The sequence below is a fragment of the Lasioglossum baleicum genome, chromosome 5 (assembly GCF_051020765.1).
Source record: "Lasioglossum baleicum chromosome 5, iyLasBale1, whole genome shotgun sequence".
In the NCBI taxonomy this organism is placed as follows: Eukaryota; Metazoa; Arthropoda; class Insecta; order Hymenoptera; family Halictidae; genus Lasioglossum; species Lasioglossum baleicum.
In genome coordinates, this window is record NC_134933.1 from 13,244,556 (window position 1) to 13,262,957 (window position 18,402).

An 18,402-nucleotide genomic window follows, 5' to 3' on the forward strand; every position below is an offset into this window, starting at 1 on the left:
TTTGCGTTCGGCTTTGGATCTTAGGCACACCAAGTTGAAGAAGAAGGTTTGGGTGACACGGTGGTCCTATTGCAAGCTTACCTAGGCCTAGCTTGGACCCTCGGATGCGTGGCCTTTGGTCTTCTGGTTGTTCATCGCAGCGTCGAATGCAGGATAGCTCGTCAGTACCTCACGCAGGCAGCAGTGTTCGTATGCGGAGTTTGTATCCTGGCCCTCACCGCTGTTCAAGGAAATTATCACGGATACGTCATGTTCGCCTGGATTTATGGTACAATATACTCGGCCGTGATTAAGCCCGCCTCCTCCGATGAAGATGTTTCATTTCGACAAACCCGCAATTAACCGATTCAAGCACCGAAACGTTACTCAGTTTATTAAACCGCTAGAACCGTGCAATTAGAGTCGGCAATTATTAATCCGCAGAAGTAAATACTTCTTCGGTGAATTATGCATTGGTACGGGGTATAATTAGATAAATTGTTTTGTGGCTGGTCTCCTGAAAAAATTGTTTAATTTTTTATGAGTTCAAATGATATAATGTAAATGTAAGCCTGTATGTTATTGATGGCTTACATTTTGTTGTAGATGTCTAATTCCATGTCGCTTCGAATTGTATTATCATTTAATTTCTTTTCATACGTTTACAGGCATCTTCTGCGGTGGTTATCACTATAGTCTGAAGATGTACACATACGAAAGAGTGAGAGCGAGGAACTTCGCCAGAACATGGGGCTTCGTGCAGTGTTCTCAGGCTATACCAATTGCAATAGGAGTTCCAATTTCAGGTAGCACATTCTTTTCTATTTTACTCATTATTTTCACTACTGTGAAAATAAAAAATTATACCAAAAAGTTTTGTGGTCTTGTTATTTTTATAGAATAATACAAAATTAATTACGATATAATTAAACGATCAGACGAACTTACCTGTACATGAAGTTCGATCGTAATTATATGAATAGCCTCGTTCGAAGAGATTATGAATGTAAATTTACTTTCTTTGATATAAGCTCGCCTTTTCCAAAAACATTAAATCAGTATTTCCATCTTGATGAGTGCAGTTTCACTTCTGCGACTTCCTCCTCTTCAGGGTCATCGCCGAGAGCATGCAGAATATTCTCGGTTAACGGTCGTTCATTTTCGACAAAGTTTTCCGTATTTAGCACCTCTGTGTCGTCCTTCTCTTTAGGCTTTTTATTTTCTGCAAAGACCATGTCGCAAAATTTTAACTACAAAGTACGATATCGAAGAAATTAAATTATACCCAAGAAAGTAAATCGAAATCCAAAATCTCGAGAACGAGGCGAATGAAATATAATTATTGTAATAATAGTCTTATCTCTAAATCTGAATGAGAACTAAATCGCGTACATGTACACTACTGTGCAAAAGAAAGAAGAACCCGGCCATATTTAATAGAAAAGCGTAAAAAATCAAATAAGAACGCAGTAAGTTTTGAGAAAGGATTACGCTGTTTAATTGAATAGTTCTGAGAAAATATGTGTTATTGCGGATTATCTAATACTTTAAATGCAATAAATAAATAAATCATGTTATGTACAATACAATTTCTACATAAAGATATTGTTTGTCATTATATCTTATAATTATATTGGGTGCTTCTTCCTTTTGCACAGTAGTGTATATGTATAGGAACTCCAGCAAACTAGGGTGCGCGGGAATATGAAAAAGAATAACCAGGTGGCGATGCTGGCATTACTTTTCCAGGATATATGAACGTCAGCTACGGTGGGAAGGCTGGCTACTATTTCAGCTCCACCTGTGTCCTGGTTGGTAGTTTCACCCTGTTCTTCATAGATCTCCATAGAAAGAATTTGTCGAGGCACAAACACACAAGGTCGAACGGGACCAAGCACCTCTGCATTTCGGACTCCTGTCCGCAACGACGCCGTCTATCATTCAGTCAAGAACCGGACAACGACAGTCCTCATGTAGCAGCTGCTGGAGCTGCCGCCGCTGCACTTGTCCTTGGTGCAGAAATTTCGCCGACCCCCGGTAAATATGACTAAAAACTCCATCTTTGGAAAATTAGAAGGCGCATCCCGCACACTTGCAATCCTGGAAAAACGAGTCTACCCCATTAAGGGAGGTGGTTCTCATTTCTCGATAATGCAAAGATGGGGTTTCCCAGTAGTCAAAAGCGCTGGATAAAAGATCGATGTAGGCCGCCATTGTCCCCTATTAGATAAGAACATGCGAGGATTTACCATGGGTACCTCAGAGAGTACAGAAGTAAATACGAATAGTGGGTCCCTGTACTTCTTTTTCCGTGGATAGTTAGAAGAGGGAAAAGGGTTTGGGCGTTGGGGTTTTAGTAGGTATGGGTAGGGATATAGTCCCGTTTCTCCCAAATTTCATCTAGGAGGAGCCGAGTCCCAAACTACCTCCCAAATTTTCATCGTACCAAAAAAAAAAGGCCGCGATCGTACCCAAAAGTCCTATTTTTACGTTTACGAGGTCGCAGCTTTACGGTTCCGAATAATGCAAATTACTTTTACTAAACGTAAAAGTAGGACTGTTGAAGGCGATGGCGGCCAAGATTTATCTTTTATCTAAACGCTTTTGACTACTGAAAAATCCCATCTCTGCATTTTCGAGAAATGAGAAGGCGCAACCCTGCACCCTTACAATCCCCGAAAAACGAGTCTACCTCTTTATTAACAATTCTTAGTTGCTTCAGCGTGATTATAAAAGAGTATATCCTTTCCAGGTGAGATGATCGACGCGTTGCCACCGGAGAAGCCCGAGCTGACGTGTATCTCGGAAGAAGGGATCGCGGACATGGACCTGCCGGACAACATGCTCGAGGATCTCGACTACATCGGCGACTGCATCACCTCGTGCAACAAGGTCGAGAACTATCTGATGCTCTCGGAGTTCGAGAACAATCTGATGGCTGAGATCATCACCGATCGCCGAGGCCGAAGATGGTCTCTGGCTCGATCGAAAGGCGATCAATCCACCGAGCGACCCGGAGGACTTCAATCGAGCAACGAGGAATCGAACTTGAAGCCAAAGTGGCACGTCGCAAATGTGCCTCCAAACAATAGAATGATCACTGTGATCGACGAGGCAAGCGCGTAACAAGATCGGAAGATCCGGATGAAAGGATTGCTGAAGTCTTTTTCTCGAACTTGTTACCCTTTTTACACAGAATAAATGGTTAAGCGAAGTCATGCTTGCTGAAAGTTTCACCTGATCGATCGATTGCTGTACTAAAAATCGGGAAGACGTTGTCGCGCACTTATTATCCGATAGAAAGCTTGAAATCGATGCTCTTGGGTCGCTGATAAGGAGCTGATGTGTTTTGTTCTCGTATCGCCCGGCTGCCTGTCATTCATTTCGTTTTGTTTGTTCCTCTTTGAGTTTAAGGTACTTTTCGGGGTTTTAGCTGTAGCGCAGCGAAGTCACTTAATTCGCGGTGCAATTAAGGACAATAACGTCAGCTTTCGACAAGAGGAACCACGGAAATGTTCCGTCCACTGCGAGATATCCTCGACTCGCGTCGGTGTGTTTGTTTAAGCTTCGTGCCGTTAAGGTTCACTGCCACCTGTAGATGCGAGGGTTAAACGATTCTCGATCTAGTAATTGTGATCGTCTCTGGGAACTTCGAATTTTTGTTTAGCCAATCAAATGTTTTCATGAAAAAAGTTCAAACATAAATTCAAAAATCCAGAATTCTAAATTAGAAATGTAGTCTGTAAACAATGGCACTGTGAAAAATCGGAATCGCTTAACTCCTGTCGATGTAAAAACACCAGACCTATATAAAGTCCTCGTAAAGAGATTGTTTAAAGTAAAGGTCAACGCTTGCACTTAGACGAAGCTAGCTGATGGTATTGGAACTAGTCAAACCGAAGCTCGTAAGCAGCGATTAGTGGTATAGTATAACGATACAGATATTATACCCAGATGCAAAAGAATTTATCTTTGTACCGTCGCTCGGGACATTTTGATAGCTTTCCGGCGAACGATCTTTCTCTTCCGTTCAAAAGTCCCAGAGATAACGAGAACTATTTATTTATCGAACTATTTATACTAGACGGTACGTGCGTATTAATATGATCTATATTATCATTATTAACCCCTTGTCGTATTTTAACGAGTCAGACTCTCGTCATGAAGATTTTAACAAATTCTAACAAATATGAATGTTGTGTGTTCCTTTTTAGACGAAATAAAATTTTTCATTCGTTTGTAATCAACATTTAAGCATTGAAATAAATGTAGCCATACAAAAAATATAAATTTTCTTTTCCCTTCTACGACTTGTTTCGGGATAAAGACGTTTTAATCGCTGTAACTGTAAACAAAATGGTACGGCAAGGGGTTAAGGCGTTCTCGAGTAGTCGAGAACAAAAAGAATTTTCAATTGATTCAACTGGAATAAAGGTTTAGACAGAAAGTCATTTAGTATGCAGAGAGTGAAAGTTTCCGTTTGTTATTATTAGGTTAATTGGATCGAAGAAAATCAAAAGTACTTAGAAAACGGAGATAGAATTGTTAACTGCGAGCCACGTTCAACGAAAATCGAATATGTATTTCAAGTCACGTTCATTATCGTCAGATAATACGTGACTGCTAGTCGACCACGTCACGTGAAAATACAGAGAACAATAATAATTTACGAATCACCGGTTATTACATGGAACACAGTAAAACGGACAACATTGAACTGCCTATATTGTAATATTGTAACGTTGTTAATACAAAGATGTGATTTTACCAACTACCTCATTCTACCTTCCCCGTCTACTTTTTTTACTATAGTTACGAAATACGATTCGCCGGTGAAACAACGACGAAAGTGCGATTCCCATAACTTTTATAGCGACAGAAACAAAGAAATAAACAATTCATTCAACGGACCAATTAAAGTGTGAAGTTGGAGTTCATCTGAAATTCTTCAAATCCAATTATACTTCCCTTCGTTAACCTACTTTACGACTTTGCATTCCTCGGCAATTACCTCGCTCGAACAAAGATACTGCCGCCAGCGTACTTTTGCCGACAGCGATTTCAACCTAGCATTAATTTCGGTTTACGGTCTCTCCAGAGGCGTAAAACTTCCATCTGAGTAGATCAAGTGTTTTCAATTGTTGAAAAAACGATCGTATCCTGATAAAGTCTCGGATCTCGTAGGGCTACTATTTTTTTTGTGATCTCGCCGACCGCGCCAAACGTAAAAAAGAACAACGCACGTGAACATGGACCGCGCGACCGAAAATTTAATACATATAATTAAACCAGGCCTGGGCAACCAGTGCTCCGAGAGTCGATGACGTAGAATCGGCTACCCCCACTCTGCTGGTCAACGCGAGTCTTGTCCGGACCTGCCTCGTGTCGGATTACGTCAGCAACTCCCGGAGCACTAGTTGCCAAGGCTAGAGAATTATGGGGAGTATGATATTTTTACATAAAATTTTAAATTGAGGGGGATTTTAACCCTCGCAAGGTAAGGTCTAATAACACATAAATAGTAAGGTGGGGTCTCTTAGACCCCGACAAATGAATTTCATAAATAGCCTCGTCTTTAATTTTGGGATAAAGAATAACACAGGATAAAAAGTAAACAAACAGATTTAATTTTACTCATATAAAAATTCTTTTCAAAAATCTGAAACTGACACATCAGAGTTGGGCAAACGCTAGTCACAATCATGATTATTGACTAATAACTTCATAAGCTCTACCAAAGTGACTAATAATTAATGACTAAGTGAATACTTGAGCGTAATGACTAATGAATAATGACTAAATTTTTATTAAGGATGAATATTGAATGCTTACTATAATGGGATAACTAATGACTAAATACGCAATCAGAATTTCACTATAACTAATGACTAAAAATGCTTAAAAGTTAAAATAAGACATAATAATAATAAAAAAATAGACTATTAGTTTATAAACATATAAAATACAGATTATGACACGTTTGGTCACTGCTAATTCTGATATAGTTTAAGTATACATATGAATGTATGTTAACCGCGCAATAGTGACTAATGACTAAAGATTGGTGACTGATCATTTAAACTAACTAATGATTAATCATAACTAATAAGCAATAACTAACGATTACTTAGAGTTGTGACTAACTAGTACCATGTAGTTATGACTAACTAATCAAAAAGTTTTAACCAACTTTGTTTAAGTTTTGACTAACAATCACAATCAGACTATGAGTCATTTTTAATTATTAGTTGATTTTTGCCCAACTCTGCCCCACATTACCTTGCGAAGGTTAAATTAAAATGTATTAAACGATGTGGTATTCAAATTCGTCAGAATGGATCACTATTCTTATACATATATTAGTTGGAAGCTGTTTTGTATACGGAATGAATTGACATTATTTTAAACCAACGTATTATTTCGTACACTATGAGATTGAATGAAATAATTCAAACATAAACTGTAAGAATGTATATTCGATTACGATATGAACTGTAATACGATACCAATAATGCAACTTTTACTTGGAGTTCTCGGCAGCCAACGGTTAAGCGATTATTACACGCGCTGGCATGCGAGAATTATCGAACGCGGCCGATTGTACACTGACAACGCTTTATCGATAAATTCTAATTCGCTTTAGTCACGAGCCGAGCGTAACGCCGTCGTAAATCGCAGCCAATAACTCAGTAATTTTCGTACAAACAGTACACGTTCCCAAAACCTACAGAGTTATCTACTGCAACGTCAACACATTCACCGTAAAAACCCAGAAATTATCACTACAATAAAATATAAACTATCTATTAGGTACTTGAATAAGTTTCTGCCGTTTACTAATAGTACTTGTACTGTGAACCAGTAGACTTATATGATATTTGAGCCAAATTCTCTACTTTTCAGAAACTTATTCTTATTATAAACGATCTAAATTAAGCATGAAGTTGAAACAGATCATTGTCCTCTTACCTTCTGCGTACAGGCTAATGATTCACGTGTTGCTCAAACGATTGATATACACATTTTAGAGAAATGTTCATAAAAATGATGCCACGATTTAATGCTGGAGCGATTACGATTCCTTCAATTTCAAATTATTTTCAAAATCCTTTGACCCAATCAATTTGGGTGTAGAGAACGGAAGGAATTCGTTCGAGAGGATTTGCCGAATGGAACGCACCTTTGGAATGGTATCACGCGATGCGTTAAATACGGTTTGCAATGCAATCGTGTGCGTTGATCAGCGATTGGCAGGTTGCGTAGGGCAAGAGGTATGTTAGCAGCGCTGGCGGACAGTTGCTTGAAGGCGCCCCATGACGAAGTGCCCCCCTGGCATAGACCCAGACACCTTGCTTCACAAAAACGATAACGGCAACCCGATCGAATAATCCTCGAGGTAAGGTGTCAGACTTCTTTGAAATCGCTCAAAGCGATGACGGCTTGCGTTCGCGGAACGCCAGCCGAGAGCCGACCTTTCACTGCTTTCGAGAATGATTTTTCGATTTATAATTTGTCGAGCAGCAATCTATTAGCGAACGATCGCTAAACTAATTATATCGGAGAAAATTAGAGGAGAAAGTTATAGTTACCAACGATATATCGGGTGCCTCTCGGAATTATTCGAACGACCGTTTAATTTCATTAAAATCTAATAGTGCTTAATTAAAAAATTATTTTTTTTAGTTAAATGGCGTTTGATTTAGTTTAATTTCATTAGCTAGTTCAGGCAGTACGTTACAATCTAATGGTGTGTAATTAACATATTTTGAGTGAGTTTCTTCTGTATCTGCAATCTGCGTCAAGGTGTTAATAAAACAGACCAACATTGTTATCTGATTCTGCACGCATCAAACTGTTTTCAGTCGAGTAATATAGGAATGCAATAATGTATTTCGGTAAATGTAATATTTGTTCCAGAACACTCCAAAACAAACGAACAGAGGATGCCGTACGGAAAGCTTCACGTTCTCCCGTTAAGCCTGTTCATCCTAATTCCGGTGACGTTTCTAATTACGTAAGTCTATCTAGGAGACGAAGCAGGATTAAATTGATTTCCGATACCGAATCGGAAAGTGAGTTTGAAACGGTTATTTTCGATTTAATGAGCAACATTGAAGCTGTTTTTCTGTTCTACGGTGAACGTAACATTGCAATCGAGCCTCGAGAACGTTCATCGACCAGTTTACGATCGACCAAGGCCACGATATCGGAAACACTGATCGACTGAGAGCAAGGTTTCCGATATCATGATGTAAATCATGATTAGCGTGATGCATTATACCCCACTGTGCACACTTCGATGCGGAACATTGTTCTGTAAATAACGCGTGCTTCAATGGAAAATACGATTATGATTCGCGATCAGGAGCGAACATCGTTGTCATCGTTCAAAACAAAATGATACAGAAAAGTTATTTTTTATTGTCACAACGATGTATGCGTGGTGATCATCACTGTTTTTTCAGGTACACTATATCCGTGCAGTGGGACCACGTGGTACCAGGCCTTCCTTACATATCAGAAACGGGCACATTATCACCAGAATCATGCATATTTGCCCAACTTCTTAACATAGCCACCTTGCTCCGTAAATCTCGATCAATTTCTAATTAACCAGATGTACCAATGTGCAATTCAACACACTCTATATAGCATTGAATAACATTATAGTCAATAAAATTCATAATTTTAGTCATTCGTGTGTTGCAGTAAATGTATCTTCCATTTTTAAAATCTTGTGTGATCTTGACATAGCCTACCATGGAAAAAATTGAAGGTAACCTCCATTTAAAAAAAAGAATAACTTTCCTCTTGCATTTTTTTCTAACGTTAACTGTTTGCAAGAAAAACGCTGATCACCCAGTATGCCAGTGTACTTGGAAATAAACGATAAATTTGGGAAAGAAAATAGTGAATTAAGCATTGGTACATCTGGTATTGATCAATCTAACAATTCGCCAAGAATAACAGAGAATATTTCCTTTCAGTTGCGTGTTGCGTATATATCAGACATCGACAAGTTTCCCAATGGCAACTGGAAAGGGGCAGTGACCTCGTCAGCAAGAAGATCGTTGTTGTGACGGCCTGGTGCGGGGCTTTAGCCTGCTTCGGCCTAGACATTCTGGCTAATTTTCAAGAAGCTCGCGTCGTCGCTGCTCACATGATCGGAGCTATGACCTGCTTTACAGCCGGGACTGTTTACTTTTGCCTTCAGGTAATACGGACGTTAAAACGGCCTATCTAATCCATATGCAAACACTGACATAACGAGGTGACTAAATAATTTATTTAAAGTAACACTTTAGTATGTACATAAATGATTTCACTCGGAGAGAGAAGATTAAATGTGTGCTCACGTGAGTAAATAATCCAATGCTACTATGAATTGGTAATTAGTTCTTGAAAGATGAATGTCTCGGACGATTTACATCATGTCTTAATAAAGAACGCGAATTTCTCCTCATATTTTTACAAGTCCAAATACAAAAATATATTGTGCTTACATTTTTATATTTTACATTCTGAAGATATGATAGAAAATCTGGATTAGTAATGGAATGACACGATAATTTCATACATTATGCTAGAACTCCATAGAAAATGAACAAGCATTAATTACTAGCGCCGTGGAATGTAAAGTATATAATTATTTAGCCGATAGATAATACTTTTCCAGACCTACTTAAGTCACAAAATGGTGCCAGCCGTGAATGGACCCATCATCGTCTACGTTCGTGCAGGTCTATCAACGCTGACATTGATTTTGACAGTAGCTACGATCGTACCCGGCTACATATCTATGTTAGAATTCCAAGGTAACATTTCTCCATGTCTCTCGTGCGGAAATAACTGAAGAGAGACATCAATTCCGTTCTTTACAGGTAATGATTACAAGAAATGGTTGCCAAGAGATGGTGGCTGGGGTTGGCATGTCGCTAGCGCTATTTCCGAATGGGTTCTGGTGATTGTCTATTGCGCTTTCCTAGTAACATTCGTACCGGAGTTTCGGTTAATAAATTTCGAGGATCCTGTCGTCACGGTACAATTCAATTATATCAATCCGTATACGAATTATTTTCAGTTTGAACAGCATAAAATGAATTGTTAGTAATCATGAAAATATTTTCAGCTGATATATTTAGACAAGGATCCAAACATCAAAATATTGCACAAGTTGGACTCGCAGATCCAAGAATCTTAAAACTGCCAGAATAGGACTACTTAATTCAATTTCATGTTGCGTTCCTTTTGAACTGTTCCTTTATAGACGAATTAAACAATCTAAACATACAGACTAATTTATTTCACCAGTTCCTTCAGTTCGTAATCATGTATAAAATACTGTCTTTCTATACAGGTGTACACAGGGTGTAAAAAGTATTCGCACGCCCTTTAAAATAGAATAACTTTTTTAAAATCGTACCATACGACCCGATTTTTTATAATCAATTAAAAGCATTGATTCACCAAAATGATATGTAACAAAGATTTCCCAAAAATTATATTTTACAAGGTTACATGCAAAAATGAAAAAGGCATTTTAGAAAACTTTTTTATTTGGGCCCTTAATGAAAATTTTAAATATTTGTTTTGTAGATCTATAGTAGTTACACACGTGCTAAAAATTGCATCGAATTCGATTAACATATACACGAGCTACAAGCGGTTAAAAATGGTAAAAATTGTAGTTTTACACGATTTTTTTGAATATATAATTTTTCATAATTTTCGGAATATTAGGAAAATGTTCTTTGTATATCATTTCGTAAACCAATGCCTCTAATTGTAATTTAATTTATTCTATTTTAAAGGGCACACGAATACTTTCTACACCTACTGTATATTATACAATACAGTACAGTCTTGATCTAAGCCGGATCCACTGGTCCATGCTCCGACATAGATCATGTAGGACTACTATTTTAGGACCTCAATGTTCTCGGTGATCTAGTTCAAAGATTTATCATACAAACAGCCAATCGTTTTATTGTCTTCGCTGCCAACAGATGCCGACATTTCCTCGTTCCTGCGATCGATAAAGCCAACGTCGATAGGAACGGTTGGTTCGCAACGCTATCGGCAGATTTCTTGAAAGCTGCCGCGTAAAAACAACCTTGAAACTTGAAACCCATAATCCCGATGACACGATGCTCGCCAATAAACGATACTCACCTATCGTGCGTTCGCAATCGTAGGCGAAATGCAACGTCACCGAACGTGATTTATCAACTCCCAATTGCTGATCGGGTATCCTCCGAATAAAAAGGCACCTCGATGTCTGCGCGCGATTCAAACCGGAAGATATCGATCGACGATCCTGACGTTGCCGATGGCAGTCGCGATGCGGTCCCTTAACCAAATTGCAAGTCTCCCTTCGAACCAGTCCAACAATCTCAAATAACTCTTGCACTAGTTTAAAAGTGCTTCGAATCAGTCTTATCGGGAAACGAAGGCTGTTGTTCGGTCACGTTCGACGAACGTGTTCAAGAAGCCGATTTCCGTAAAATATTCCCGATCCTCGAAGTATGTTAAGAACGCAAATCGGTTTTCGTAAAACTGGAGAGCTATTTCCCTCGGCAGTTGCGTAGGAAATTGTAGCAATTATCTCGTTCAGGTGTACCGGTGCCGATAAGCGTTGCGTACACATACGAAAAACGCATTCAGGTGGTACATCAGGATAAACGTTCCTCGGTGAAGGTAGGCTAGCAACGACGTCGTTGTTAGTCTCGAGGCGCAGCTGCCGAGAGCGCCGTTTTCTCTGTCGCGGCATCGATCGACCACAGTCAGCCATAACCTCTGCTACTCGCTGGCTCTTCACCCTGGCTATTCCAACTGAAACATCGGAATCGCTGCACGAGAGGCTTCCAAACAAACCACCGTCGTGTTTCGTTCGACTTTACGCGATTGCCATTGAGAATCATCGCGGGGAACGGTGCGAGCAAAGTGGTTCGATAGGAGTGCACCAGGAAGACCTTCAACCGTGTGCAACCCCTAAGCAAAGCTCTCCAGTTTCAGTGAAACAAGCCAGACCGCAGGCCACAGTGACAGCCGGACACCCATGCAGGAAAGGTAGACCTGTTCTGTTCGACGCAGTTGCAAAAGTTTCAATGTTTTCACTCTGTCCGTCAGAGAACGGCTGCCAGCTGGATTCCCCTGATGGGGAACGGACTTTTGTTCCTCGGCAACGCCCGCGTGAGAATATTCGCACGCGTCGCGCCTAGCCTTTTGTACAGTGTCATTCGACGTCGTAACACTGTGTCATCCCAGTGACTGTGTTTGGGTGCTTGGCGCGGCTCACCTGGGACGCGTGCGGATTTTTCTGGCGCGGGCTTATCCGGCGGTACGATCGCACACGTGCGATAATACCTATCTCCCAAAAAGTTTCAGTATCATCCTACGTAGCGTGGGCATTTTTTAGATATTGTTCGAGAGAGGAAGGACGCAAGGTCTAACGAGTCCTCGTTCAATGAGCTAACTACAGGGAGTCAGGGGAAATTAGATTACAATCACGGGCCGATTTTTGTGCTAGATTGCTCATCGATTTCGACCCACCTGCCTATTTCGGGAAGGTTTTGTGCGAACTGTGCTCGGTGAGTCCATGGAATCCTGTGCGTGCATGTGCTGCGTGCGCAGGCAATGCGTAATTTCACATGTGCGAGATGATAAAAACAGTCGCATGGGCTGGTGTTGGGCTTGAGGTTCGTGCGGTGAGACACTTCCGTTGCGATTATTCCTGCGAATCGCTTAGATAAAATTGTTTCAAGTCGTCCTGTCCTTAATGATAGTATGTAATTCCATCGAGTATTATCAAGTCAGTCGACGATTATTTATTTTGAATTCATTCAGTCAACCGATACTGTTTACAGCCAACCAGTAGAAAGGGATCCGAGGCGACGTAATACGCGACACGATACAGAAAATTAGAACTCGAACGCATCTCGAACCGTCCACAACTAGCTGGAAAGAAACCTTAAGAACGTTGTATATATTGTTAAGTGCAAAAATATATTTCAAAGTGTTATCTTCCACGTTTCGAACGTTATTTCGACTAGGCATTGTTACTCGGTATTGAAATTCGGTATACGGATTTGCGATATTTCGGACGCTTCGGAAAAAAGGTTATTAACGTTAAATAGAACTTCTAATGCTTAAAAAATGGCGTGGTTTTTAGCAGGTGGTAATCTCGCGCACGGTAAATGGTACGCCTAATTATATCCATTTAGTCTACGGTATCTCGGGGGTTTCTCGGCGTAAAACAACAAGTATAATAATAGAACGAGCACGTTTCACGTGTCGACTGGCCACGTAACGCTTTGTGTTTTGATCAAAGGTGTCACGAAGAGGAACTTGATGGCAGTCGAACCGCAGTGCGGTCGTCGGTTTAGCCGTTGCACCGGCTAGCTAGAACCAGGAAGAAAGCAGAGTGCTTCGGCCTCCTGGAACAGACGAGCATGAGTGTTCGTGGCTCGTGGACGCGTGGTTCAACGCGTGTGTCTCCCCGATAGCACCGTGCACCGTGGACGTCGGCGTGTGACGTCATTGGTTCCGGCGGGAAAACGAACGACGCCCAAAAACGCACATCATCATCATGGAGCAGCAGGATTTTTTGACCGATCTCCATTATTTGCCCATCATCATCTTCATCGCGCTTCCCAGCGTTTTTATTTTAACGTAAGTCACTGGTTTCGTCGACGTGCAATAAAAAATTTCTAGATTTTGGCCGTGAGAAAAATAATTCTAGAATGGGTTAATAAACGTTCTGAAAAATATTTAATTACGACGTTCAACAACTACCTTTTCTAACTGATTCGCTGTTTCTACTTTGTAGTTACGTAATAGCGGTTCTGTTGGGCCATGTGGAGGCCGGGTTTCCGTACATCTCGGACTCAGCAACGGAGGCACCGGAAAGCTGCATATTCGCCCAGTTTATCAACATGCTAGCGATGCTCAGTGAGTCCATTATCACGGATACATTTGAATTTTCGATGCTCCACGGCGAGGTAAATCGATCGTCGCTCTGCACATGGTTTAGTGACCTCGATTCCCGTTCGCGTGGGACTTTCGACGAAGTAAAAATAGTGTTCGAACCCGAGATCGCTTTTGAAAGAACACACTCTTATTGACACGTGTCTGCAAACAAATATTCGATATATTGCGGGATTAACATGTTCACTGCCACACCGGAGTCCGTAAAAGTAAAAAACAATAATGGAGAAGGCAAGATTTACTACGGTACTTTGTGACATTTGTAATTTTTCTGCGTGTTGCGGATCCTTGTAAACTTTATACTTACAGTTAGTATTGTAGATTATAATGGAAATGTATTTTCAAGTTTCAAGGAGAAAGATTGTCGCAGTTAAAATGTTAATAACAAATATATACTCTTAACTATGGCCGGCCTTTGAATTGTGCCGGCGATTGTGACTCTCCGCGTCGCATTAGTAGTGGTTTACATCAGAGTTGGGCAAAAATTTAATCAATGATGGACGAATAAATTTCTACTTCAATCGTGAATCGCAATTAACAATTAAACTCCTACTTTAGTCGTTAATTGCGGTTAACGATGAAATACTTATTAATCGTTAAAAAATTGCGGTTAACGATTAAATACTTATTAATCGTTAATTGTGAACTACAGTTAAATTTCTGCTTTAGTCGTTAATTGCGATTAACGTTAAATTCCTTTCAATTGTAATCGTCAATCGGATAATTGATTAATGTTTAACTGCTGGAATTTCAAAATGAAATACGGAATCAAAACTATATGAATACTCAAGAAAATGTAAACTGAGTTTAGGTGTATTGTCTATAACATAAACTCTGTTTTTTACGTGTTTTTATGTTCTTGTTTTCAATGATTTCTTTCTTTAATCAACGATTGACGATTAACTTGATCAATCGATTGGATCAATCGCCGATTTTTCAATGATTACCTTTTTTAATCGTACACATTAATCAATCTACCTTGATTAAAATTTTAATCGATTAATGCTCAACTCTGGTTCACACCGATATACCCGAGCCGAGATCAGATTACTACAGTGGAGGAGATATTTTTTTGCGTTTATCCTGTAATTATAATAATTGTCAGTGAGATATCGATAAATTTATTTCTACACTGTCATTCTTTCAGTGTCATTCGTTATCTACATAAGGTATTCCCAAGTGAAGGAGTGCACGACTATCTTCAGTTTGCAATCGTCTCTACCAAAATGGAATCATTGGGCCCTAATTTTCGGCCTAATATCCGCCTTCGGCCTTTCCCTCGTCGCTAATTTTCAAGAAACTTCCGTGCTGATTGTGCATTTTATTGGTGCAATTCTTTGTTTCGGTTGTGGCACTGCTTATTTTTGGACACAGGTATGCGTTGCGTATATTCCACCCGATTATTATTAAAAAATGTATAATAAGTTCGAAAAGAATATACTCAAAAATTAGTTAAATCATAGATGGAATTTCCTCTCTCATATATAGTGCATAAATAAAAGAAAATTGAGAACAAACTAAAATTTCATACAATATATCCAGTGCAGCTTTTCAGCTCGTTAATATCGTCACCGTCGATAATTATTCACTGATAAGTAGACAGCGGATCTTTATGCAGAATAAAAATAGTCTACCTGTATTGTAACAAACTGCAGTGACATTGAAATTTATTTTCTTTCATAATATATTTAATAGGTTGAAAGCGATATAACAGTATTTTAACACTAGTTTTACGGGGGTCTAGAAATAACTATTTCACATTATTTTATAAACATAACAAGAATGTGTATCAAAATTTTTTGCCATTTTCCAGTAGTACATACCTCAAGAAATAAATTTGGTAAATAATTCTTCAGGGAAGTATCTTAATAATCGCAAATTAAGAATATTAGAACCCTTCATTTTGACGGGTCCCGTAAACCTAGTGTTAAAATTCTTCTAATATTTCGGCTGTCTTAAATTACACCTACCCGTTTTTGTCATAAATCCATAAAATCCGCTGTCTACTGATAGGTCTCTAGAAAAATGCGTAACAGAGACGCGCTTCCGAACAAAGAAAAGACAACTGTAAGATTGGTAGAAAGAGCCGGCGCCGCAGTATCGTGTCATTACATTAGCTGAAACGTAACCAGTTTTCCGTGTCTTGCATAATTTCCTGAAAAGCTGATTAATCCGCGGCACGGTATTGTCTCCGGGAATAAAGACTGACAGTTCTATGTATATGCAGTCATCGACGTGCTTCGGTTTCAGGCTGTGTGCACGTTCTACCTACATCCGCTCGGATGTTCGATCAGACTGGTGCATCTGCGAACGGCATTGTCCATCTTCTGCACCGTTTGTTTCTTCGTCACCTTAACCACCGGCGTGCTGGCGGGACTGGCTTTCAAGGGTTGGTTCGTTTCTTTTTCCTACCCAACGAGCACCCTTTTCGTTCGTTAGCTAACCAATGCGCGAATGTTTGCGATTTCAGGAACGAATGCCCGGAAATGGTACAAAGGGGATGGCGGCTGGGAGTTGCACGTGGCTAGCACCATCAGCGAGTGGCTCTGCGCCGCGGCGTTCTGCATTTACATTTTGACATTCACCAATGAATTCCGAGACATCAGGATCAGCCATCCAAAGGTACGTATCTCTGATTCGTAATAACTAGACTGCGGATCTTTATGCATTTATAGAAAAATTGAGTAGATGAAATTCAAAATTGTTGAAAAAATTTTCGAAATTGATGATGTCGACACATGATTTCTACTCCATTAAAATCATTAAGGGAAGAAATAACATTCACTTTAGTTTCTATTTCTTGCAATCGATGCAGACAATTTTTATTCATGGAATTTATGGCTGGAATATAACATTCGGTAGAATTTAGTACGATTTTTATTTGTTCTGGATCTAGGGTAAACTTATATAAATTTATATACGTTGTCAAGGTCATAATTCTAAACAACTTTCTCCGTAAATGCATTTTGTTTTATTGCACCATGTAGCTGAGCAAAAAATACATTCGGATATGTATGATAACGTGACCTTGGAATGACCTTGATCTTTGAAAATTGAAGTTTTTCGTAAAACTGATGTCTATACGATGGCATCTTACTTAACACATTACCGACCGGTGATTATTGCATAATTTTGAATAACTTCAATAGTAACAGCAATTTTCATGTTGTAAACTAAGAAGTCACTCTCAACAACGTCATCTAATAGTTTCATTTAAGATTGCAACGTAAAAGAAAATTTCTATGCATTCTTTTGGTACAGCAGAATTATTGAAAATCCTATGAAAAGGCTGTCGGTAGGTAAAGTGTTAAACGGACCACCCTGTAAACAAGCTAATTAAAGTAAGACAATTGAGGAAGATTTTGAACAACGGTTATGCTCTGTTCTCAGGTTGTCTGCGAGCCGAACCCCTCGAGGCTGAACGACGAGACGCTGACCGAGAGCCAGAACACCAGCAGGATGAATCGAGAACAGGGCTCGCCAAGAACCCCCTGATCGCTCATAGGCAGAGGCGTCGGTGGTTACGTGAACCTTCTCTCACACTCTCCAGTGAACACCCCGTGTCCCGGCTACAGATACTGTGAATCCCGAGATGCTCTGTTGGACGAGGTCGCGCCATTGGTTGCGACCACGCCGCCAGCTGCCAGCAACATTGAGAGGAGAACCGACGTCCTCTGCCCGGTGCAAATACACGTGCAGGACCCATCGATACGCGAGCAACGACGACAGGCGACGGAACGAGACGACACTGAGACCAGGCAAAAATGGGGCGAGGATTACCCAAGAAAATGGATAGACCTGGACGAGAACATTCTGGACGGCTACATACTGATAGACGACGGGTGTCTGGGGCCTACAATGGCATTAGACGAATCGCAAGAGCTCCCTTACCCCGAAGGAGCCGCGGAAGTTGACGACGACGACGACGACGCGGACAGTCACGGAAAAGACGATTCCTCGATCTACAACAGGCGAAGACAGGGAATCTCGAGAAGACCTGGAGAGAACCTGGACCTCTGCACCACTTATCCGCTAGCTAACAGTCACGGTAGCGGTCGGGAATGGAGCAGCCACCCTAAGTACAGCGAATTGTACTCGCACGTTGCTGTGAAAAAGTTCCTGGAGGCGAATCGTGAAGACCCGACGAACTACTCGGTGGCTAATAGTCACGGTAATCGTAGCGTTTCCTCGATGAACAGGGAAGGAAGCTTCCGAGACACCGCGGAGGCTGATCAGCTGAACTGGGGAAGTATACCGAGCACCAATTACGAGGTAGCGAATAGTCATACCAGTTATGGGACATACCTAGAAGGCCATGCGCAGCGAGAGGACACTACGCAAACATCCGGATGGCCAGCGACGTCCTGGAGGGAACACATGTTCAACACGTCTGTGCCAGAGGAGCAGAAGCTCAAATCAGCGAACATTAGTATTATG

The 18,402-nt window shown here is 40.4% G+C and overlaps 3 protein-coding genes and 1 long non-coding RNA gene across 6 annotated transcripts in view; 3 read left to right on the forward strand and 1 right to left on the reverse strand.

The window, feature by feature from the left end:
• The window catches only part of LOC143208546 (uncharacterized), a 55,603-nt gene extending 50,853 nt beyond the window's left edge, over nt 1–4,750 (forward strand). For all 3 annotated transcript variants that reach the window (XM_076423003.1, XM_076423002.1, XM_076423004.1), the window contains exons 5-8: nt 25–268; nt 648–785; nt 1,729–2,016; nt 2,732–4,750. In XM_076423003.1, the coding sequence (XP_076279118.1) occupies nt 25–268; nt 648–785; nt 1,729–2,016; nt 2,732–3,105 (1,044 nt within the window). In that variant the 3' untranslated portion in view covers nt 3,106–4,750. The remainder of the gene's footprint in view (nt 1–24; nt 269–647; nt 786–1,728; nt 2,017–2,731) is intronic.
• On the reverse strand, nt 579–3,272 carry LOC143208550 (uncharacterized). The gene is made up of 2 exons (XR_013008929.1): nt 928–3,272; nt 579–824 (listed from the first exon to the last, which is right to left on the reverse strand). It is a non-coding gene; the product is annotated as an uncharacterized LOC143208550 (long non-coding RNA).
• A 1,970-nt stretch (nt 4,751–6,720) lies between the features above and the next one.
• LOC143208548 (DNA damage-regulated autophagy modulator protein 1) lies at nt 6,721–10,344 on the forward strand. The gene is made up of 7 exons (XM_076423007.1): nt 6,721–7,375; nt 7,897–7,993; nt 8,445–8,566; nt 8,967–9,193; nt 9,656–9,794; nt 9,861–10,018; nt 10,109–10,344. Exons 2-7 carry the CDS (start codon nt 7,923–7,925, stop codon nt 10,178–10,180), a joined length of 789 nt encoding a protein of 262 aa, XP_076279122.1. The 5' UTR covers nt 6,721–7,375; nt 7,897–7,922; the 3' UTR covers nt 10,181–10,344.
• Nucleotides 10,345–13,479: 3,135 nt separating this feature from the next.
• Nucleotides 13,480–17,496, forward strand: LOC143208547 (DNA damage-regulated autophagy modulator protein 1-like). The gene is made up of 6 exons (XM_076423006.1): nt 13,480–13,650; nt 13,808–13,929; nt 15,113–15,339; nt 16,216–16,354; nt 16,436–16,587; nt 17,356–17,496. The coding sequence occupies exons 1-6, from the start codon at nt 13,568–13,570 to the stop codon at nt 17,458–17,460; spliced, it is 828 nt and encodes a 275-aa protein (XP_076279121.1). The 5' UTR covers nt 13,480–13,567; the 3' UTR covers nt 17,461–17,496.
• Nucleotides 17,497–18,402: the final 906 nt, after the last annotated feature.